General features: G+C 40.6%; 1 protein-coding gene across 1 annotated transcript in view; it reads left to right on the top strand.

Moving 5' to 3' along the window:
* The window catches only part of ntn1a (netrin 1a), a 57,400-nt gene that overhangs the window by 9,334 nt on the left and 23,840 nt on the right, over nt 1-24,226 (top strand). The window contains exon 3 of the mRNA XM_040024684.1: nt 20,533-20,721. Coding sequence (XP_039880618.1) covers nt 20,533-20,721 — 189 coding nt within the window. The remainder of the gene's footprint in view (nt 1-20,532; nt 20,722-24,226) is intronic.

Raw genomic sequence — 24,226 nt, 5'->3', positions numbered from 1 at the left:
GTGTGTGTGAGAGAGAGAGACAGAGAGTGAGAAATGGAGACTGTGTCTGGATTTCTCTGTCAACTTCATTTTCTACCAGTCTGTGTATATGCAAACAGTAATGCTCTCTAGGATGTGAGCAGCTATTCAGCGCCTGGGGAGGTGTCTCTTAATGAATTAATTGATGACTTGATGCTATAGTGAAAGCTCGACTTAGCAGAGGGAGGATCTCCATGCGCTGTGGTTTTGGCATAAATCGCAGCCTGAGTACATGTGTGTGTGTGTGAGAGAGAGAGAGTGTGTGGGAGAGAGAAACAAAGAGACGGATAAGGAGGGAGAGGGGTGGTGGAGTGTATGTGATGGAAAGCTTTGGTTTGAGAGGGTACCAAATGACTGGGGGTAATTAAAACCCACACCAGACAATATTAGTCTGCGTTCACACATTAGACACAAGACACTTCAATGCCTCACTCCTCAGCTCTATGAATCACAGCCTGCCTGTCTCCTACATATTTTAAGCACCCGCACTTACACCACAGAATAAATGCTGTCACATAGACGTGACAGGCAGGACACTGTCTGCACCGTTCGGTGGGAAAGGTTCCCAGGATTCAGCTCTTTGCTACTATAAGTGGGAGGATGAAAAGTAACACTGTTACACTAATGCTTTATCCACAAAGGAATTATTTGGAAAATTCATATATTGTCTCAGATTCACAGCGTCCACTTAGACATTTAGTTATTTATTTAGCCTCCACTGTTGCTGTTTCATTTCTTTCAATGCTCCACCAGTTTTGCAATTTCTTGCTCTAACGGCACGGCTGAAGTGAGACAGTGTAAATAATCAAACTCACTACGGATCTGAATGAGAACCCGAGGAAACTGCATTCTCGTACGGTAGTGTCTTCTCAATCACGTGGCTAGCCCAACATTTTACTTGAAGCTTGTGATGAAGACAATAACTTGTCAGTATAGTGTTTGAACAAATAACACATAACACAATACACAATGGGTCATATAACCATAAAGTTCAACAACTGGACTTTTTTATCCCAAATGAATGACACCGTGGTAGGTGTTAGGAAGAATGCAGATTTGAGCGATTTAAACTTTCTTCAGATGTTGATGCTATTATCTACATTATTACAGTCTACACTCAGTAGTTTGGTTTTGAGTGAGTGACTGCGAATGTAGTCTTGAGCCTTACCCTAACACAGAGCTAAAGACTGGGTCAAAGAAATTGCGTAATCTTACTGTTTTCTAACCATTCCTTCAGATTTCACAGTCACACTCTTCAGACCCAAGTGATACCAAAGTAATGGCAAGTCCCACCACTCAGCAGCAATCTTTCTAATGCCCTGAGATAGCTATTCATTCCACTACTCAGAGAGTTGCGTCAATACACCACAATTGGCTCGATGTGGAATACACATTGAGCCAAAGAAGATGATTGGCTTTTTAATAGAAGGGTGGGGGCAGTGGGTCAGACAGCTACCATCTCTGGCATTGCAAAATGCACCCATAGAGTTCTATTCAGGACTCTTTGGTGCTCACTTACAGTAAGTGGTTATTAAAATCTGTTCAGCTTGTGTGCATAACACACAAAATATTCTATGCAGCTTTTTTTTTCTAAATATACAGTAGTACTGCTAAAACACGTTAAGTGACATTATGTAAGAATTCAGCAGGCTTCCCCTTTAAGCCCTTCAGTTTATGCACGAGTCATGATCACTCATTCATGCAGTCATCGGGTCTGTAACACACTGTAAGCACAATCCTGATTCATGGCCACTATAGACGGAGCAGAGCGGTCCCACTTGTTAACGTGGGTCATAAAGAGACCAGTAAACAGAGTAAGAAAACAGAGAAAAAGAGCGAGAGAGAGAGAGAGGGAGACTGGCACTGGAGGATTATTTTCAGTTAAAAAGCAGCGAGTGTGTGCGTATGTGAGATCTGATCCTCAGGCTGGGGCCAGTGGTGCTGTAGAGGATCAGAGCTGATGACCTCAGCACCTCTTTGAGGCAGCAACCTACTTGTGGCCATTTGTAGCCAAAGCAAATATATAACATGTGAAGAAAAAGAAAAAGGAAGCAAGAAGAACAGAAAGTGATTCTTAGTGAAGAAAATTCTTAAAACTCTCCTGCACTGCGCTCTGGGTCTTGCGGCGATTAGCTAATGTGAGGTAAAATCCTCACATGTTGCTTTCCTTCTTTTACTTCCAGGTAGGAGAAGCACTGACGCTGGTGCAGCATGTGTTGTTACATTACGCTACAATTACCCAGGTCTGTTCACACTTAAAAATGATAGCCTTGGCACAGTTTGTAACAATTCCTCCAAATATTCTTGTAGCTGATAGGGCTGTGTCGGCATGAACAACAACAATAAAAAACAGATACTCTCTTATGTGTTTGTGTGTAAGAGAGAGAGAGAGAGAGAGACATAAAAGAGAAGCAGGCTTTTGTATATGCAGCAGCTCAGCATTTGATTCAAGGTGAAAGTCCTGGCAAAAACTGCCCTGGCAGCAGTCGCACAACTCGCCGACAGGACCACCTAGCATGAGCGTGAGCACATTGTGCTCTGAAGCAGAGGTCCTTAACACTCACAGCTATAGATGATTAATGGCTGGATGAAGTTACACCTCCACGGAGCAGTCAGTTGAGCAGATCAGAGCGCCCCCCGCTGTTGCTGAAGCACACTGTTGCAGTCATCTGAATGAACTGCAAACAGCTGGAATCATCCTCGGAGGAGTAAAGCCCCTGCTGTTGCGGTTTAATTATGCCGTAAACTCGGAGACTGTAGATGCAAAGTCTCAAAGCATTTTGTTCTGCACTTAACGTTTTAATGATATTAGATCGACAGAAGTTAATGTGTGGGTAAAAGAAAAAAATCCTTCCACTTGTCTTTTACAGATTCCTTCTTTCTCTTCGTTTTTCTCAAGCACGTGCAAACAAAAAATGGAGAAACCACCTGTGACAGATCAAGTGGACCTAACCCATTTAATTTTGCACCACACGTGCTCACGTGTCACCAGCAAAAAAAAAAGATCCCTTCCCTTGGAATTTGTTGTGTATGTGTGTGTAAATGTGTGTGTGTGTAGTTGTTTTTGGATAGCTGACAGTAATTTGTCAGCGATGGTGACAAATGGTGGAGGCTGTGTATGTGTGTGTCTCTGTGTTTGTGTAACTAGCCAGCAGGGCACCAGGGGTTTGTAGCACCCAGTTTTCATACATGCCATTAAATTATTGTTGTGTTTGTTTGTATGGGACTAAAGTTGTCTATATAATGAATAGTTATAAATACAGCTAAAAGTCATACAATCCATTATCTTATTCACTGAAAAACTGGAGCCCCCCTGGCTCAAACTAAGTGGTAAATGAAGCTGAAGTTGCAGATTTATACAGTTGCATAAATTGGTGTCAGTCAGCAGAGGTCAGCACAAATTAAACAGATCTGAATAAGGTTGAGGAGAGAATACTGTTCAGGTCGTTTGTTCTCTTACATGGTAAAAAAAGAAATACAGCTTTATAAAGTTTTATCCACTTACCTAAAGTTGATTGAGCAAATATCCAATCTGATACAGTAAGTTTATGGATACATTGTGAAATAAACTGAAAATGTTGAGTAGGTAAAGCTGGATTTTAAAGCTTTGTACATTTTCCAAGGTAAGTGCGGCCAGTGCATGTGAGCACATGTTAGGTACCGAGACTGGGGAGCAGTGATGCGATGTGCCAAATCCCCCAAAAGCTGCCATCTTACCATGAATTTGGCAATCTGATCCAAGAAAGCGAAATAAACAATCTATTATAAATAAGTCAGAATCTCCAGCTTTTAAAGGGTAGAAATATCTGTTACGCACAACGATAAGAAGATGATGGATACAACCACAAATAACTACAAGTAGGTGTTAGGCAAGTAAGGTGTTAGACTCCTGCATACATGGTCCTTGACACTATTAAGCGCAGCATTTTCAGTTTGTCTTTCAGGTTTTTGGACACAAAATCCCTATGAGGACGTTAAATTGAAGATCTTTGAGAAAGAATTTTGGGGGGGGGGAAACACTCAAGTGTAAATTCTATATTTGTGTGCATGTGTTTGGCATGTGAAGCAGAATGCAGCCTTCTGGGAGGATGCTTGGGGAAAAGTTTGCGGGGTCATCTCAATTTGCCCGAGGTGATCCCAGGTTAATCCGTCACTCATTAGCTCTCACAGATAAGACAAAAGTGGGGTAAGGGGCTGCAAATCCATATGCTCTCTCACTCTCTTCCCTTTTCGTCTCTCCTCTTCATTTAGCTATTTTCAAAAAGAACAAACCCCTCTCTGTCCCTCGTGGTCTTTAGTAAAAAGAAAAAAAAGAAGAAACCGAGCACATGTAATAGAATAAAGCCATGGTCTTGCCTTCTTTACCTAACACCTTTTCCTCCTTATTAAACCCTCGCCGGCCTCGGGGACAATACAGCCAATTAATGAAGGTTGGTGTCCAACTGAGTGCAGAAAGAACTGAAGCACTAGCCCCTGCTGATTGAGCTCCTCCTTATGGAGGTCCATTATGGAGTCGGAAGGGTGGTGGGAAGAGGGGTGACCACAGTAAAAAAAGTGATGGAGAGTGGGAACAAGGAAAAGAGAGCAGCTTAAAGACAGAAAGAGACTCATGACTGAATATGTTAACAGTCGTTTTCATTTAAACAGCTTCTACTGCTGCCGGGTCTTGGTTGAGAGCGTCGTCTCTAGTGGTAATGTTGAATGCGTGTGTGGGTTGCAGGGGCTCCCCGGCAGCTGTGGGGACCCCCACGCCAGCTGAACAAGTCATCAGGTTCCTGCGTGAGTCTCGTCACTGGTTTTAATAACAAAGGGACCCTCTCACTGGAGGACAAAGCAAACAAATGGGGCTAATTACGGGGGGCTGATAAGGAAATTATGAGGAAATTGAGTCATGAATGGTAATATTTTTGTTATGAGATGATCGTTCATGGCAAAAATTAATTTCCAAAAGGGGCCCCTCTGTGTTTTTTTCTGAAGCCTGGACTTGGAACTGGATGACACATGAAGGAAAACTTGGCCTCGTTCTCGCTTTCTCTCTCTATCTCTTACTCACTAACCTCTGGAGACACAAAAAGATACTGAAATGATTATGCATCGGGTCTCTGTAGATATCCAGATGTCTACCTGATGATAAAAAGAACCCGGAGAATGGACCTGGCTTTCTTTTTTTACCCCTTCGCCCTCTCCTTGTTTTTTTTTGTCATATTTGTATATTTTTATTTCTCCCTGTATGGCAAGGACAGGTCATTGGCAGGGGATGAAAGCTGAAGTACGAGGGAGGGTCTGTAGTCTCTCAGGAAAGTCAAAAAGCTTGGGGTGAAGAAAAAGGTAGCTGGATAGAGGAAAAGAGCTTGGCCAGATGTAGCAGTGTGTCTGGGAGATGATGCAGACCTGTTCCTGTAAGCTGTGCTTAGTAATTTGTGGCTTTGTCACTGTTTTTTTCCTCACTAATCCCAATCAAATGTATGCTCCCAAAAAGGAAAATGAAATCGTACCTTAAAAGATACACACGCTTACTCAGTTTTTATTGAATATGCGAAGACCCTTCAGGGGCAAACAGGAATCAGTGTTTTGGGTCAGAAAACTATCTTTATTATCATCTTCCTTTCTGGAGTTGTATTTCGAGGCGTTCAAAGCCAGGTGCGAGCTTTAGTACATGAACTTCCTAATGTTCGGAGAGTGGACAACAAAAGGAAACCCTTATGTCTCCATCAAGAGGGGACATTATTCTGCCTGCTGTGCAATTTCATAAATCTATCAAAAATACTTGTTACTTTAAAACCTGTGGCTTTTGTTCTGTGACAGCCACAGTTTCATTATGTGTGAACACTGAGCGGCACGGCTTCCACTTTTAGAAAGAAAGAGAGTATTGGGTTTCTGTGCGGGATTTCCGTAGTGGTTGACGGGAAATGAAATTAACTCGGTGTCCTTAAAACAAACAAGGTCAATGAAAAATAAAGAGTGGAGAGATCACAAATAAAGATACAGAGAAAAAAGAAACACATGAGTTAGGTTTAAGGAAAAGAATAACGGGCTCGTGTTTAGGCTGCTGCCATGGCCGGTGACCTCATCGGAAATGACACCTCTCTTGCCAGCACAGGGGATTTTGTATTTTACACGGTCTCGGTCACAGTACAATAGGCAAGTTGTGAGCGTGTTGGTTGGCGAGATCGGGATGTCCGGCCATAATGATTTTACAAATGATGGTATCATCAACTTGATCTGTATGAAATGCCAACATACCAACGGAAGGATTTTTCACCATCGCTGCTGAAATGCTGTTGGGCTTCATAAATCAGCTGCAAGACGTTAAGACAAAAAACCTGCACTGAGAGGTCAAACTATTTTCTGAAGCCATTTCCATTAGATTAAGTTTAAGTGGCCTATTTGATAATTATAGTCAATTTTCCTGGCCCACAATCATCTTGTAGCTGAGTCGCCCTCCTGCCAGTGCAAATATAAAAGAATATCAACAGTCTCAAAATCACAATGGGGTAATATTATTCTTGACATAAATTACACAAGCACTTACATTTCACTGGGGGTTATAGTGTTCTTTGGATTGAAATGTGGAGGGGAACAAAAGCCTTTTTTTCTCAGACCTTTATACTGAAAGTTTGTGATCCTCTTTTTTTAACCGTCTCCTCCTCCACTCAGACATTAGCTGTGTTTTGTAAATTTATTTAGCATGCACGCATACTGTTAAAATTTTCTGTATTTGATTATATTGTAAATATAAGTCCATGCCTTATATTTAGCATTGTATGGGAGGCATCATTCTGAGAATCGTCATTCAGAGTGCAAGAACGTTTAGCTGAACCAAAAGATGGCAGGAGTTCTGACTATTGCAGCTGCACAACATCATTTAACTTCCTTTAACCTTTCTTATTAGAGGGAGCATCAATAACTCCTCAATTTTAGAAAATACCGCTTACTTGTTGTTTGAGTTCCTCTCCGCTTAAATGAAAAAAGTGGCGCAATTCTCAGTTTACTCCCTGTAAGTCATCCGTTTGCTTGCTCTGGCAAATGCCAGTTCCCCCCTTTCACTAATTACCTTCTACCAATGACTAAATTAAAATGAGGTTTTGGATTTCTGAATCAGAAAGTTGTTTTTTTTACCTCCGACTCCACTTCCCAAATGTGTCCTTCCTGTCTGAGTCAGAAGTGCCACAACTGGTTATGGAAGATATGAAATGCTTCAGTTTTTGTTAGAAAACAATTTCCTGTTGGAAAAACTTAAAGAGCTTCGGTTCTAGCAGTGCAGTTAAACAAGTGGAAGTATGTAAATGTGTTTGTGTACAAGCACACGTTCATGCCTGCGTGCACAAGGGCCTGTTCCCCAGTTTTCTATGCCAGAGAAGTGCAGTAAATGTGGTTCTGGAAACAGTACAGTAAAAATATCTGTGCCCCATCAGTGTCAGAACCAATCGGCGTGGACCAAACCAGCTGACAAACTGCTTTAACGCAGAACCCATCTGCCATACCTGCCGAAGCGTGACTCACTACTAACGAACATCGCAGTAAAGTGGCAGTGTGCATCCGTAAAAAATGTTTTTTTACTTTACTGACAAAAAAATGCACTCGTATCTATTTATGAACACAGCGCTATTGTCCAGTGTTGCTTAGATTGATCATTGTTTTTTGAGCTGGATATAAAATAAATCTGAATTTTAATGAATGCAATTATATTAAAATGCACTGTCATAACAAAAAGATGTATAAATGCTAAAATGATCGGCAAATGAGCAAAGATTTGGTGATGAAAGGACAATAAAGTACAAAAAAAATGTAGCAATTTCTTAATTAAAAACATAATCCACAGGGATACAGTTAGCAGAGACACAGAAGTTAACTATTATAATGTTTATTATAACCTTTTTTTAAGTTAAAAAAAAATTACTTTTAATTCCTCAAACTTACCACAATACATATTATTCTTTTAGGTCTATTGTTTGCCGTTATTGCAAATAATAGCTTTTTATATAAATTATATCATGTCATTCCTGTGGCTGTATACATTAACATAATTATAGAGGCTGAAACTGGACAGAGCACATTTTACTTGTTATAAAGATCCAGTCAGGGAGATGGAAAATCTGGAATGACTTTGAGCTGCAGTGGAAAATAATACTAAATCTGTTGGATTTGGATTCATAGCATCATATTCTTGAAGGTCCTCTATTGTTATGACTCACAATAGCAGAGTTTCAAATTGAGATCTGAATTCTTTTCTGACACAAGTGATGCATATGCATGCACACACACTTGACACATTGTGATCCATTTGATTCTCTTCTTCTCTTCTATTAATTCAAAACTATTTGGCCTCCTTGCTTGCCTGCATTTACTGTAACTGTTCATGCACTCACATAGTTTCAGAAGGCAATCATATTCATATTAAGCACACAATTAAAATGTGTTCTGTACTAATAAGTCTGAAAGATTGTAGGGGATTGTATTCTGCTACAAAATTGCAGATCATTGCTAATGACTGTTCATTTATCATATCCTCCAGCATGTAGGTAGCTTTGAAGTTGAGTTTGTCAGTCACCGGTGTTCCCCGTCCATCACAGACTCACACAAGCTGCAGATTGTTAGTCATGCTTCTCCAAGCCCGATAATAGGCACAGGTCATCTTGTTCACATTGCTTCTCTATCATTTATCCAGTTTTTCTGCCACAGGCTAGAAAAATCTGTTTCTTTATGAGATCACCTCTCCACATTCAGCTCTGCTTTCTTCTGTTTCTTCCAAGAAAAACACCTGAGCTGGGGTAAAAGTAATGCTTGTTGCTGGCTTCACAGTCCATTTGTGACCCACAGTCGACCAAGCAAAGTATATGGCTGAAGTGAAGCCAGGCAGCTACAGCGACAAATTATTTTCCACCGGCACATTGATGGGTTAAAGAATTAGAACGACGTTGAGGAATTCAGGTTAAAGTTCAAATCGTGTCATTTTGAAGATGGATGAGAGCTGAGGACAATAAATGTGTCACAGAAGTGAAGGAGCTGGCTTTCCGTGACTATCCCACTCATTCCCTCCTCCGGAGAGGAGACTGTGCTTTAGTTGATGGCAAGAAATCAAAAATGTACAGTGTGTGTATGCAAACACAGAAACGCTCAGGAAAAATCTTCAGGTACACTTCTTTCATCAACCTGTCTGCATGCTGCTGCCCACCTTCAAGCCTAGGTGTAATAAAAACTGGCCATACTTACAGAGATGATTAGTAGCCCTAACTTCTGATTTGCTTTTGCTAAGGCTGTTTCTATTATTAGAAATTAGAAACTTTGACAGGCTCAAGATCACTGCTTAGCTTATATACTGTATGCAAACAATCACAACCTGCTCGAAATGCACCGACCCATGTCTTTGCAAATTTGTAACTCTCTCCTTGCAAAGGTACATAGATAGACAGTTTGAATTCTACTGTAACTGCAGATTGTTAAATATACTGCTATTTCCCATAGCAGTTTGTCAGTGAAATTATTCTTCAGGTTTTAGCCAGCCAGCTTGTGTGTATGCGGTGTCCTTTTCCACTGCAACTAAAATATGTTAGTTAACAAGACAGCTTGGAGAAGTCCTGCAAAATGTTTTAAAAAAAACTACTACTGCAAACTGCAAAAGCAGGTTATGAAATTGCTAAGACAATTTTCTTTCATGCTCCAACCTGGTCTTTAGCCGAAACCTGCCCCCTGACAGTGCTATGTGTTAGTAACTGACAGGTTTTAAAAGAGGTCAGACAGCCAAGCAGCGGAGCTCCAATTTATTCTGAGGTTCAACAGGAGGGACAAACACAAAGGGATGAGAGGAATGGGGAACAGGAGGCAACGGTGTTTTACTTTAAGATTTATTTCTTTTACATTCCATCTCTCCACTCCTCTACTCCCTTTCTGTTACTAGAGCACTAGAGGATTTCCTCTCCTCTCCATCTCCTCTGTTTGACCACTGAACTAAAGTCATTTTCATGGCTTATAAATTTTATAGAGAAATTTGTCACTAATGACATCTGCAGCAGAGAATGCCTGGTTTTCCCCACGGGAAAGGGAAGCAAGGTGAGGAGGGGAGATTGCACAGTTCAAGTGGTAGCCTAGTAATGCTGACTTCGCAAAGGAATGTGTGTGTGTGTGTGTGTTGTGTGTGTGTGTGTAGGTGAAAGTTTGCCCCCCTGCTTAGTATGGTCATGCCACTGCAATTGCTAATTAGCATATAATAAATAGTTGAGCAGAGCTTCCATTTAGCGTTGATTTCCATTTCTATGCAAATATTAAAGCAAAAATGTCCATTTTGGCTTAAATTTACCAAATAAACACTTGCTCCTAAGTCAGGGAGAATGACAGGTCCTTAAAGTGCTCGTGTAAAATCTCCAGACAGCTGTAGAGTGGACCTTCTGGTGATATTTTTACCAACTGCTGCTTCCAAAGTCAATAATGAACTTTTAGTGTCAACAAAGGATGACGTTAAAAAGGCAGAAGGATCCAGGAAACCACTTGTATCAATAATTCCCATCATATTTTTAAATGTTTACCCAGCAGAAAGAAATCTAAATCTAGCTTATCCCTACCCCAGCACTCATCCACTTACCCTTAAGCAAGGCGGAGCCGGTGCAAAATGGGAGTGCCTTCCAAATGAAGGTAGTGAACGTCACCCTGGGGCTCTGCTTCACATGCTGTAAATAAAAAATGCATTTAAAGGGGGAGAAAAGTAACCGAATAAGAAAGAAAGAGAAAGAGTGGGGACAGTGGAACAAACGCTCTCTGTGTTTTCAGCCTAAAGAGCCAAACCAGCTTATATAATCTGCAAAGCATCTAACTTGAAACACCATTTATTTTACTCATCTAACAGTCACCAATCAATGTTGGCCAAATGTATTGTGTTATAAGATGATGGGTTTAAAATCTTTAGTTGACATTGTTGGAAGACAAAGATGACTTTAATTGCAGAGGTTGTGGGATTAGTATGAATCACAGCTATGGAGGAGCGTGAGTTAGCCTTGTGTAAACTCTGTCTTATTGTCTAACACTGACAGCACCAGCCCATCCCCGTCAGCCTCAGGGCCAGCAACGCACAAGACGACCTGCCAGGAGTTATATGAACCCAAAACACTATGGATCTGCTAGTCCCATAGAAACCAAACTCACTAAGTAAACAGACTGGAGGTGATGTTTGACATGAGCAGGGAGAGCCTTTGTTTTGGGAAGATTTGGAGATCTGTCTCGCCTGTTTCCTATGCCTTAGTGGAGTTTGTAGATGTGTGATGCTTCTAGCAAAGGAGACAGGGCTGGGTAATGGCTGGATGTAAAACAACAGAGAGCAAGACTGTGGAGAAAGGTTATTATGCTTGGCTTTGACAGCCAGGTGACAAGGAGCTGTACTATGGTTTCAAACCATTGCACAACTGATTTACAGCTAATACTTGAGAAGGAGCTAAGTCTCAAACAGTTCACACTGTGATTATCAGATCAGACAGTGACGGCGGAAAGAAACATCAGGCACTTGTTTCAATAATCCACGCTTACTTTGTAAGGGAAACATTGCTTCATCAGTCAAACACAATACATTTATACACTATTCCCACTCATGGCCTTTCAATAAAAACTCAACAGCTCTCTTAAGTGAGCCCAGCGATTTTGGTCTTCCTGATACAGGAACTGTAAATCCAGTTAGTTCCAATCATCATCACACTCAGGAGAAATCTTTTGCTATCGTGCCACTACATCCGTTCACACATGGGGCTCCTGAATATAGAGGTCATATGGCTCTGCCAATGTTATCAGTTCAGGTTCCTTAAAGACTTAATGTCTACAAGAAACATACAGAACACATTCACTGTTTAAGCTATCTAAGCAACAGTTCGGTACTGTTGGACTATATTGTGATATCACACAGCAGATTGTTGTCTGGACTCAGCCAAAGTTTATGTAGATACTGCTTTCAGCATTGCATTACTCCTAAAGCTGTCAGCCCCTTATGCTATTAAGACAGCTGCTCTTAGTGGGTATTGTTCAGCTGGGAGCTATGGAGACCTGACAGGGCCCAAGAATCTTTATTCATCCTAAAAGGCCTTTCACCACTATAGCGCTGAATAGGACCTGCCAATGTCATCCTCCACCCATGGCATTTTTATGGCATAGCTGACATATACACAACGCACTCTCGTCAGCCCCTCTGTGGCTCAACCCAGGGTCCTTTTATTCCCGCACTGTATATCAGCTGTTGTTTTCCCATAGACACAAACTGAAGGAGATCTTTTCCAGGCAACGCCACTTTATCTGGGAATTACGCAAACACTCACTTGGAGACACACATTTTACCGGCGATGGACGCAAAAATAAAGACAGACTGGAAGAGAGAATCTCTCTCATGGAAGCGTGCACGCTTACACTTGCGCATGCACGCATACCTTCTCACACACGCTTTCTGCTCCACGCACACCGCTCAGACAAAAGATCCTTGATTACTCAGCAAATGGATGCACCACTGATCACAGGGTAGCCCTTTTACAAACTGGTCTATTATGCAGTCTCAGCGTGGGGTGGAAGTGTTGCAGGGGCCTGAGGCAGTGTGGCTTTGGAGGGTGAAAAGCTGTGTGTGTGTGTGTACGTGTGTGTGTGTTGATGTGAAAGTGCGTGCACACCCATCGAGGCTGAGAAGTGCTCCCATGCTGCGCTGCCTAACGAGAGGGCAGGTCAGCCATTAAATGGGCACTAATGCGGGAAATTGGAGGCCATTAGGCCTTTCTTTGTTGTTGTGGTTCTGTGTGGCTAGTTAGACTCTTGAAAAAGGAAAGGCCTTATTAGCCCCCACATGCAGACAGCGAGTGAATATATGGGCCATTTAGCTCAGCATGCAGCGGGCTGGCCTAGCGCTGCTGTACGCTGCTATAGAGCGTAAGGCCACGTGTACACAAATGAAATGAAATGCATTTAAAATTTGGGGGATTTTTTTTTTCAGTTGCATTTGTTTCATTTGTATTTTGTATTTAAAAATCAGTAGAAAGAAATATGTTCTGTAACTGTTTTCTCTTCAGTGCAAACATAACTGACTTGAGTATTCGTCCACTTTGATGTAAGTTTAAAGTAAAGCCACAGTTTTAAGACAATTTAAAAAAAAAAATCAGTGATAGTGCCATGTCTGTGTTTTATTTTTGTTCCTTTTTCTTTAAAAAAATACAACAGGTAATAAGCTTTATTTGTGATACAGAGTGCAGAGGGGAACAGGAGAGAACGTAGTTACTGGAATTATTAAAGTATACAACATACAAAATATCAGACACGATGGTTTGTAACTACATTTCTATTAAAGAAGTCTGTTTAATAAAATAAGCCCAAGTTTACCATTAAAGTCAAGAAAATAAAAACTTTATCTTCTTATATTATATTTCTATAACTGACTTTTAATAATATAAATAATAAATAATAATAATAAATTTTATTTATAAAGCACACTTAAAAACCACGGGTATGCCAAGGTGCTTAACAAGTAACATAGAGAATAGAAGGAAGATAATAGAAATAGGAACAAGGCAAGTACTAGGTATGCAAGCAGGTAGCTGTCACTGATACATAGGAAAGCAACAGGTACAGAGCAAACAAGAAATTAAATGAGCATAAAAGTGCATAATATAAAATCATAAAAGAAATATTAACTAGAGGGAAAGGCAAGATTGAATAAGTGGGTTTCTAGTCGTGATTTGAACAGTGCAATGGAATCAGATGCGCGGAGGTCGAGAGGAAGGGTATTCCACAGTACCGGGGCAGCCAGAGCAAACGCACGGTCACCCCGGGGCTTCAGCTGAGATCTGGGTTGGGTCAGAAGTAGTTGAGTGGCAGATCTAAGTGTTCTAGCAGGAGTATGTGGTTTGAGAAGTTCACTAAGATAACTTGGCGCTAATTTATTAATAGTTTTGAATGTAAGGAGTAATATTTTAAATTGAATACGGTACTTTATGGGCAGCCAATGCAAGCTAGCTAGAACAGGAGTAATAGGGCAAAATTTCCTGGTACCAGTCAAGAGGCGGGCTGCTGCATTTTGGACTGTTTGCAGTCTAAGAAGAAGAGAAGAGGGAAGACCGTAGTACAAGGAGTTAAAGTAATCCAACCTGGAGGTCACAAAAGCGTGAATAAGCTTCTCCAGGTCCTCATGCGGAACATAATGCCTAGCCTTATAGATAAGGCGCAGTTGGTGGAAGCTAGATCTCACTACAGCAGACACTTGCTTATCGAGTTTGAGCGAGCTATCCAGCAGTACACCCAAGTTACTGACATAGTCACAAGAAAAGCTAGTAAAGGAACCCAGGGCAGCACAGAGTTGGGCACGAGGGATTTTACTGTTGAACATCACAATCTCAGTCTCTTTAAAACAAGAGAATTACTCAGGAACCATTCTTTGACCTCCCGCGTGCATTCTTGAAAGTAGTGCAGGGACACAGCAAGGTCGTCAGTAAGTTCAAAATAGATCTGTACGTCATCGGGGTAACAGTGGAAGGCGATATTGTATTTTTCAAAAATTGCACCTAGATCTGGGAGGAGAGCTGGATAGAGAACTGTATAGTTTTACTCTTTTTGGTAGTATTTACCTCAACCTACTGTAAATCCATAGCTTAATCCTGACCTTCACTCCACTGCTAATAGCATCATGAGGGACTCAAACGTGCCAGTTCTCACAGCTCTTTAGTTGCATCTTTCAGTTAAGCTACATTTTATCACACAGCGACAGAACTGGTATCATGCTCTCCATACTCGCGCCCTGAGTTGCAAAATTTACACTAAAAAAACATTAAAACTAAAAACCATATATGTTAAATGATGGAATAAAGAAAGGACAGATAAATAAACAGGTTGACTGAAAAGGGGTCTGACAAGAAGGTTACGGCTGCTTGACAGCAAATGGAATCTGTCCACTGGAAATCAGTCCACGCTGCATTTTTAATCTGCCTTTGATAAAACTGCAGGACTGATGAATATTCTGTATGACCTGATCTCAATTAGTCAAGTCTCCTCAAGTTAAGCCTGCAAGTAGCAGCAGCAACAGCAGCACACTGATCTCTTCCCATCCCTCTGTCCGCCTTATTTTTTCTTTTCTCAGGCACTTTCTTTCACTTCTCATCTATATATATTTTTTCCTTTTTGAAAAAAATTCTTTCACCCTTAGTACATGCAGTGTATGAGGCAAAGTGCTTGTTAAAAATACTGAAACTGGGCCTCCTTTGGGGACGGCAGAGATCCAGAGTTTAGTTAGGGGTTATTAGAGACACAGTGAAGAGGGCCAGAGGGCTCACAGGGGGCTAAAGTGCTGCGGCTAATTGGCTGCAATAAAGGAATTAAATTAGCCTGATATAATCTCTGCAGCGGGCGCCTCACTCTCCCATCCATAACTTCTTCCCACTCGCCAGCACGCACGCTCCATCACCCTAGTTCCATGGCATTCCCAGGGTGCTTTCACACCATACATGAACATCAAACAGGTCCACACACACAAAACCATCAACTCCCTCACACATTGCACCCTTCCTTTTCATTATTAGTGCTTCCTCTCATTTAGAGAGGAGATTCTTTCTGATTTTTTTCTCAACACCTCACCCTGTAGAGATTTGCAACTCCGTGTTGCAGTGAGAAGTGTTTTGGATCATTTTCTATTTGTCATAATGGACTTTTTATCCCAGTTTTAAAACCTCAATATGAAACATAGTTGATTTCTCTTCTCTTCAGAATAGATGAAAGAATAGAATTTTCTGGTAATTTCAGAAAGAAAACCAAAAGAAAACGACAGACTTCTCATGCGTACAAGAACATAATTTACAGGTTAATACCAATATGTGTAGAAACATGTGTTTATTTTTTCAAAAAGCACCCTAACCCTATTGTGGCATCATCTAAAATAATAAATATTCTTTATGGCATGATTGTTTACTGTATCCAAAGAGAACTTCAAACGCTGAGTTTAGTATGTCTGTCATCTCGGTGCCTTAAAACACTCTCATTTAATTCTGTTTTTATTTAGTAATTCCTGCCTTTACTGTGCCCGTGCCTGGATCAACAGGCACAAGATAAAAGTGAGAACTGATGTAATGCATAGAAAACTAAATAAACACTTGAACCAGATACTGAAAACAGGATACAATTAAAGTGATTGTGTGGAAACATCTTTATAAGCTTACATGTAACCAGCAGTATTTGTAGTACGTGTTGGCTGCAGATTAAATGTAAATATTTCTGTGACTGCACATCACACATTGTTTTGTTAAACACTTATTATAGTGGGGTGTTTTTTAAAGTGAAATTCTTTCATTGTTTTGGGAGAAACAGCGGCTGTCGGTGGATCAGCGATGGGTGATTCACTCTTCATAGGAAAATTCCACCATCAGGAAATTTTCATTTGTCTCCACACAAACACGGGTGGTGCTAGAGTTACCTGTCACTAACCTAATGCCTTTAAATCACACTTTGTTGCAGCAATACAAACCAGGATTCAATTCAGCTGCAAAACAATTGTGACGTCCGTGCTGAAATCCCAGACGCCGCAGCATAATAGCAGCATTGTTTTTCTTTTGACATATTTCTATAAGCACAAGGATGCCAAGTGTCATCCTTCAGCTTACAGTAACATTTTTGCGGCTGCTGTCTGTTAACAGTCAGTACAGCCATACGCATGCCTGAGCTCATTCACCTCCACTTACTTAAACTACATTTACTCAAATATACATGTAATATTTACATGTAAACGACGAATATTTCCCATTCAATTATTATTGTATTATTCTTTTAACTCTACTACATCTTTGATGGTTTTGCAGTTATGTTACAAATTAAGCAACATATTATTTAATACACTGAACCTTATCTGATATAGCTCTGCCCGCTGCCCCAGTAAATCCCATATTCATTAATGCATCTCTAAGCAAATTTAAGGGTAAATGCTTTCTGCCATAATAACCTGACCTCCACATTAAGACATATTGTATTTCTCAAAAAGAAAAAAAGCAGTACTTATACATACTAACATACTACATACTAACTTATTTTACATCTTATTATCCTTTAGTCCATCAAAAACATATTACGGCTAAATACGGATATCCAGGTAGAATAGCATTGATTATATTAAACTAGGATACCATGTGGCTGTATTTGATTTCGGTGACATACGTGACAAGCAGTGACCCTGCCAAGCTTTTGTAGCTTGTGTGTTATAAGGGTGAAGGAGCAGGCAAACACTGTGGATCCAGAAATAGCATGGTTCTATATATGTGTATGTTTTAAGTTTGCGAGAGAAAATTGTGCATTACATGCTGCCATCATAGAGATTAATGCACACTACGGTGCAGGGCTTGTAGCAAGTTATAAGAGGTACTTAATATTTTCAGTGATAAGTTTTTGTGAACTTTAGGCTTTCTTTCCTTAAACGTTTTCACACCAAAGTCAAAGAGCGAGTATAAAGGTCAGTATTTTTCCGTTCTGTCTTAGGGGTGGGTTAGAAGTTAATCTGATTACTTTTGGGTCATCCATAGGATTAAAAGTAAACTTCATGTGTGGACTCCCCTTGGTGTTTGTTTGAGAGTGGGGCAAAGAATAGCAGACCTCCGGCTGCTCCCCTGCTTGCATGCGGTGGTGTTGGGTTTTGCTTTGCTGAATTTGTTTAGGGTAAGAATTGGGTGAGAGAAGGAGCGAGTAGGCTGGAATAATTTCAGACCAGTGGGAATGATGGCCATATATAGATATCTATATATATGTGATGTGTGGATGGGACATTAGAAATCTATATAAATATTGTTCAAAAAAGTATAATCAGTGTTTCCTTTTCACAGTTTTCTTAGTCGCTTATTCTTCCTAATGTGTCTTTACAGTTGTGGTAATGAGCAGCCGGCAGCTTTAGTCAATTTGGAGTAAAAGTGGCAGAAATCACTTGCTTGAGTGTCTCTTTACAACAAATCATTGCTGTGACCAACATTGCTCAATTACCAGGCTTATCGTGAGTATGATGAGCTTAACCTCAACCTCCAGCTCTGTTGCTTGAAATTTCCCTCTAATTAGCAGCAGGAAGGCTGTCTAAGTACTTCTATGAGACTGAGGTCAGTTGATGGAGGCTGGGAACCACTCAGAGAAACTAATTAGCCAACTTTCCAAAACACACACAGACAGTGGAAGTGCAGGAAACAGCAGCATCGAATAAACAAATCAATTTTCTGCTAAATTCTACAGTTGAAGGTTAAAAGTTTGTAAGAGATGCAACAATTAAATGCAGCATTTTGTCATTTCAAATAGTCATGGCTCACTCTACGGGAGGTGTTGAAAGGCTGTAGGTAAGCTTAGCTTCATCCAGCTAAATCTGTTACACTTGTTTAAAAGGTATCACTTCACACTTCTTTTTACTGCTCACCTGGGGGCGGTTACAGGCGACTACAGACTTGCTATCCAGACTGAAGCAATTAGCTTGATTGAAAACAGACCAAAGTTGTTCTATAAGGTAAACGTAGTATTTACTAACACTGCTTATTAAAAAGAACAAAACAATACAATTTTTATTTGTGTTAGATATTGTCCAAATCACTACTAGAGGCATAAAATTGGCTTTTTTCCTGTGTGTAAAAAAAACTGTGATGGCTAAATAACAGACATAACTTTGCAGGACTCCTGATAAACTCATGCCAGGCAGCAATTTTTAGCTTGTCTATGCTTTAATTTGAACAAAGCCTTGTTGATATAATTTTGAAAACAGTAAGCGCAGATCAACCGCTTTTTCTAAGTTGAGGGTCATTGAAGAAGCGCTGTGAACATGCTTACATCAGTCCCAGAGAGTATGAAGGTTTAGATGGGCATTCATCTGAGATAATCTCTTATGAAGTATGCCCTTTGGTACAAATGGGGAAAATTCTCTGGGGGGGCTGTGTTCAGAAAGGGTGTGAAACTATTTTTGTAGTGTAACAAAAGCATGTCTGCAGGTCAGAGGCTGCACACTGCTCCTCCACTAGTTTCCCCCCTCTCTGTGGTGATCTCTTTTACCTTCAGGCATGCTCAGAGATAGCTTTCACCAACTATGGCTTGACGCTGGAGACACTAAAAAGACTGAGCCTACCCCCTGGCATTCAGAGTCTGGATTGATTGGCTCAAGGATTTCAACACAGAGATCATTTGAGAGATTTCAAAAAAAGCCTATAATCTAATCCATTGTGTATTTATATGTTGTAGCTAAAAAAACATTTTGTCATAAAAGGTCTTTGAATGGATGCTTTATGCATTTTTATCTCTCAACACGTTTTCATCACAACATTTCAGCATAGACACCCAGTACTGGGTTGGTTCTAGCTGTGGACTAGAATCAATCAGTAAGTAAAGACATGAACAGGTGTAAATCAAGCTCAAGACAATAATAAAACATTATGTCTGGGACACAAATATAGTTCTCAATAAGATAAGTAAGACTGGAGAACTCTGGAGCAAAGACTACTTAAACAGAGTTAAGAAAATATCTTCAATTGCTATTGAATGTCTTGGAAATATTACCATCTTCTAGTATTGTGATAATTCTTCTTTTTTTAGATAACTTTTAAAATGGGATCAATCTGAGTAAGTCTTATGACAAAAATGATAAAGCGGGGATGGTCAACAAGCAAAAAAAAAGCATGACTAATTAAACCGCTGCCATCCTGGAAGCAAAGCCACCAATAGTCACTACTGATAAGACACTAAGATATGTATGTGTGTGTTTTAGATATTGTAATTAGGTCCTTGGAGTGGAGAGAAGAAGTCTCAGAGGTCCCAGACATGTTCAGAAGAAAAAATAAAAATTCAGAGATGTACACACACTGAGCATACCAGTGAGAAATCTGGTTGAGGGAAGCCGAGGGAAGTAAGCCCTCAGCCTTCCTCCGTTATGACAGGTAGATGATAGAGCGAGCTGTCAGTGCCGAAACACGCGGATGGATGAATCAACCGTGGGACATAGTTGGATCCAGATAACCCCCTTTAGGTACACACACACTGTACCGTGTAGAACCGCACACAGTCGTGCCACAAACTGTATCAGAAGTGCTGCGGTTAATAATGCATGAATGTGTCTGTGGTGGAGGAGGACTGGTGCCTCGGACGGCCGGCCCTAATGAAGTTGGGCATGTCTGCCTCACTCTGCTGCCAGAAAGTCATGAATAAACATTAGCCGGCTAATTAAACTCAGCACTGGCAACTGTACTCATCAGTAAACAAGAGGCAGAGAGGGGTCTCGCACATACTTGCAGGGGATTTGCATGTAATAGAGAAATGGTAATACAAGCCTTTCACTTTCTAACTAGTACAGTATGGACTCTGGAGAGGACCTTTAGCAAAGGAAAAAAGCTGTGCAGAATATTTGATCAAGAGAGGTAGACTAACCCTAACCCTGACAAATAGATTAAAAAAACATTCTTAATACACAAAATATACTGAAACAGTAATAATAATGAAAATGGAAACTGTGCATTAGATATGATGTATCGATGTGTTCAGTAAAACATCTAATTGCATTCTGTTGTGTTTCCCCCACAGCCTGCAACTGCAACCTTCACGCCCGAAGGTGTCGTTTCAACATGGAGCTCTACAAACTGTCGGGGAGGAAGAGCGGAGGAGTCTGCCTCAACTGTCGCCACAACACGGCAGGTCGCCACTGCCACTATTGCAAGGAGGGCTACTACAGAGACCTGTCGAAGCCCATCTCACACAGAAAAGCCTGCAAAGGTACAGGGCTCTGTTTGTCTTCTCTTTTGTAAGTGACCGGGGCTCGGATTGATCCATTTCGCTCAAGAGTCCCTCGGCTTTCATACGGCGTATACTGAACGTACAAGCCAATGTTAACATTATGATGTGCGCTGCTTTTTTCAAGAGTGGATTTTATATAAAGGCAGGAACAAGAGGATTTGAGGTCTTCACATTCCTAAGCCTGTCTCACCCTCATCTTCCTCTGTCAGCGAAGATGAGTTGGGGGTCTTTTGGGATTGTGGAGGTCGCGCCGGTGGTGGTGGTATGGGCGGGTCGGGCTGGGTGTTCCCTCGTCGACGCTGAGTTATTTGGCTTAGTTGGCGCTGGGGTGAGGGGATGACAGGACAAGAAAAACAAACAGAGCTGAGGTGTGAAGTGATCCTCGGTGCGAGTCAAAGACTAATGAGAACCCAGGGAGACTGGTTCAAGGGCTGCAAAACGAATTGAAAAGAGAGCAGGAAACAAAGCAAAAAAGTCAAGACCAGAAGGATGGCAGGAGAATGAAAGATGGGAGGGAGGGAGGACTGATGGGTTAGAAGAAGAGGACGAGAGGAAGGGGACACACCCCTACGCAGGTGTGCTCACTACTCACTGCTGGATGAATCGCATGCCATCGGCCCTCACCGTAGCTAATAAGGGTCAAAGACAGAGAGGTGGTGGAGGCGGAGAAAGAAGTGACGGGGACTGAAAAGAGAGAGAGTATGTTTTCTCACTTCTGCTATAGCTGCAGGGAAAGATAACAGGAACTGAATCCCTGTGCAAACAGGCCCAGAGACACCTCAGATTTACTCTGTATGGATAAAGCATCTACACTGATGCAAGCATACCTGTTGGAGGGTTTCAGAGCGCTCTGAAAGCGAGCGAAGGGAGCGGTATCTATCTATGTGCTGACAGTTTGAGCCAGAGTTTTCTTATATCATTCAACAGGAATTTAAAAAAAAGTAACCACCCATTTGTTAGTTTAATTAAGAGGGAGCATGTCTATAAAGCATCAAACATCTTTAAAAAACATGTTTAGATGAAACAATGGCGTGTTAAGTTGTGTTGTAGTCAGCTGCACTCATTACGAACACAAACGACACCACTGATGAAAGATATTTGTCCTCAGCGTCTGCTCGTTTCTCAGTATTGACCATAAAACCTTGGAGAACGTGCACTTTTCCGTGTTGACATGCTTCATGCTGCTGCAACGAAAACATTTACTGACCTAATGCAAAAGAACGTCACAGATGTTTCACTCAGTCACATTAAATTCCTGTCATTCAGCAACCGCATCGAGCACATTTTCTTCCCCGCGCAAAGACAAATTAATAACAAAGACCTCTAGAAATGTTGGAAGTAATTCCCCGCCTCGAGTCACTCGTGACCAATATTCCTCAAGTGATTTTAACACCTTCCATGGCTTCGGGCCCATTCTCCAGTCGGCCAGGAATGCAAACACGCATTCATCACGACAGGACGTTTTGTGTCGTTTAACCCCAATCTACTGCTGTGTCTACCAGGCTGGCTTATTCGGGAGATTTCACCTCTTTTTTTGTTGTTTTTACATCTCTTCCCGTGTGTCTAAGACTTGATTCTTTCAGCATCTCATAACTCACATTCATTGGTGCTAGTTCCTCACACTGGAAAACTAGTTTCCTCGTGGTCCTGCTGTGCAAATATAAAATGTAAACCCACTCTTATAATTTATAGTAGAGGCAGCATTAGCTACAGATAGTAGTGCGATCTTTCCTATTTTACCATATTTGCTAAAACCATAAACTATATCAATGTTTCATGTGATTACAGATAACTTTTATTACTTTTTAATTTCTTGCACTGGTGATTTCTCCGTGTGCTCAGGTGCCGCTTATATGAGAAATTATATGTGTTTGGCTGAAAAAAAAAAAGGATAAAGCACGAAAATGATGTTGTAGTTACCATCCTGGTAAAGTTAAAGCAATATGAGTATTAAAAAAAACAAATCCCCAGTTAATGTCACAATAAAAGGTTGGGTTATTTTATTTTATTTTTTACCATAAATAGCAAGCGCTTTAGCTGAAAGAGAAAAAAATAATCTGTTTTCACTGATGTGGAAATGTGTTCTCATACAATGATGACTAATTTGATGTTGCGAAACTTTGGATAAATGAGTCATGAAGTTAAGTCAAAACAGCGAGTCAAAAGCTGTGAAAAATGCACGTAGTGTGGACCTCTGACATCTGGAGTAAAGTGATGTATAGCATGTGCATCTGGGTATGTGGGGCTGGCTCTGCATTCTGTAGCCGAGTAAAGCTTTCCTGATAACTAGTGATTCGGATTCAGAGCCTAAGAGAAACTCTGCTCCCCCCATCTTCACCTGTGTCTTCTGCTTCTATAGACTCTGTGCACCTTCTCTTCCTGTCTAACTGTCCATTAGAAACACTTTTATATTTAAATTCTATATTAAATAAATGAATGAACTGACTAAATCCGTTCTAATAACAGAAGATGAAATGTGAGACGCTGTTCTCAGTTTGTCAAAAGAATTTCCTGCTTTTGTCAGTTTGATTTTATTGCATAACCTCAATTCCAAAAGAGTTTGAATACTTTGTAAAATATAATATTAGAATGCAGTGATTTGTTAAAGTCTTTAACCCAGGTTTTATTCACAAAATTAAAAATGTATCAAATTTAAATACTGAGAAATTTTACTCTGTCAGTCTTGGTTGTGTTTTCTGCTTCATGATGCATAAAATGTTTTCGGTTGCTGGAAGGGCTGGACTGCAGGCAGATCTGTTCAGCAACTGGACTCTTCTGCTATGAAGCCATGCTGTTGTAATACATGCAGTATACGATTTAGCAATGTGTTGCTGATATATGCGAGGCCTTTTCTGAAAGAGTTGTCATCTGGATGGGAGAATATGTTTCTTTGAAGCCAGTACATAACTTTAAACACTGGTGATGCCTTTCCAGATGTGCAGACTGCCAGTTCTGTGGGCACTAATGCATTCCTGTACTAACAGGGATGCATGCTTTTTAACGCAAGCATCAATAACAAGCTGGATGGTCCCCACAGAGGATGCTGTGCCCATTTTTTCCAATTAAGAATTTCAAATTTAAAACATCAGATTTAGGTTTTCCGGTCTGTCCCTTATGCACATGAGATTTCTCCAACTTTTCTGAGTCTTTTGAGGCTTCACAAGTTTGCATTGAGAAACATTATTTTGAAATTTTTCCAAAAGTTTTTTTTGGTCTGGCGACCTTTGTCTATTTAAGATCCTCTTTTATACCCAGTCATGTTACCGACCAGTTAACCTAATTAGAAATGTCCCTCCATCTGTTTCTTCCTAAAAAAACAACAACAACATTTTACTTTTATTCCCAGTCCCAACTTTTCGAGATGTATTGTTACCATTAAATTCAAAATGAGTCGATATTTTTCATGAAAAAGTAAAATGTCTCAATTTTAGGTCAAAACATTCTGTTGTTGTTGTTGGGTTTTTTTTAGTTTTTTTTATTTACA

This window comes from Simochromis diagramma, unplaced genomic scaffold, assembly GCF_900408965.1.
Source record: "Simochromis diagramma unplaced genomic scaffold, fSimDia1.1 OVJJ01000302.1, whole genome shotgun sequence".
Lineage (NCBI taxonomy): Eukaryota > Metazoa > Chordata > Actinopteri > Cichliformes > Cichlidae > Simochromis > Simochromis diagramma.
The sequence above is the reverse complement of the archived record's forward strand: the minus strand, read 5'-3'. Positions and strand labels throughout refer to the sequence as shown.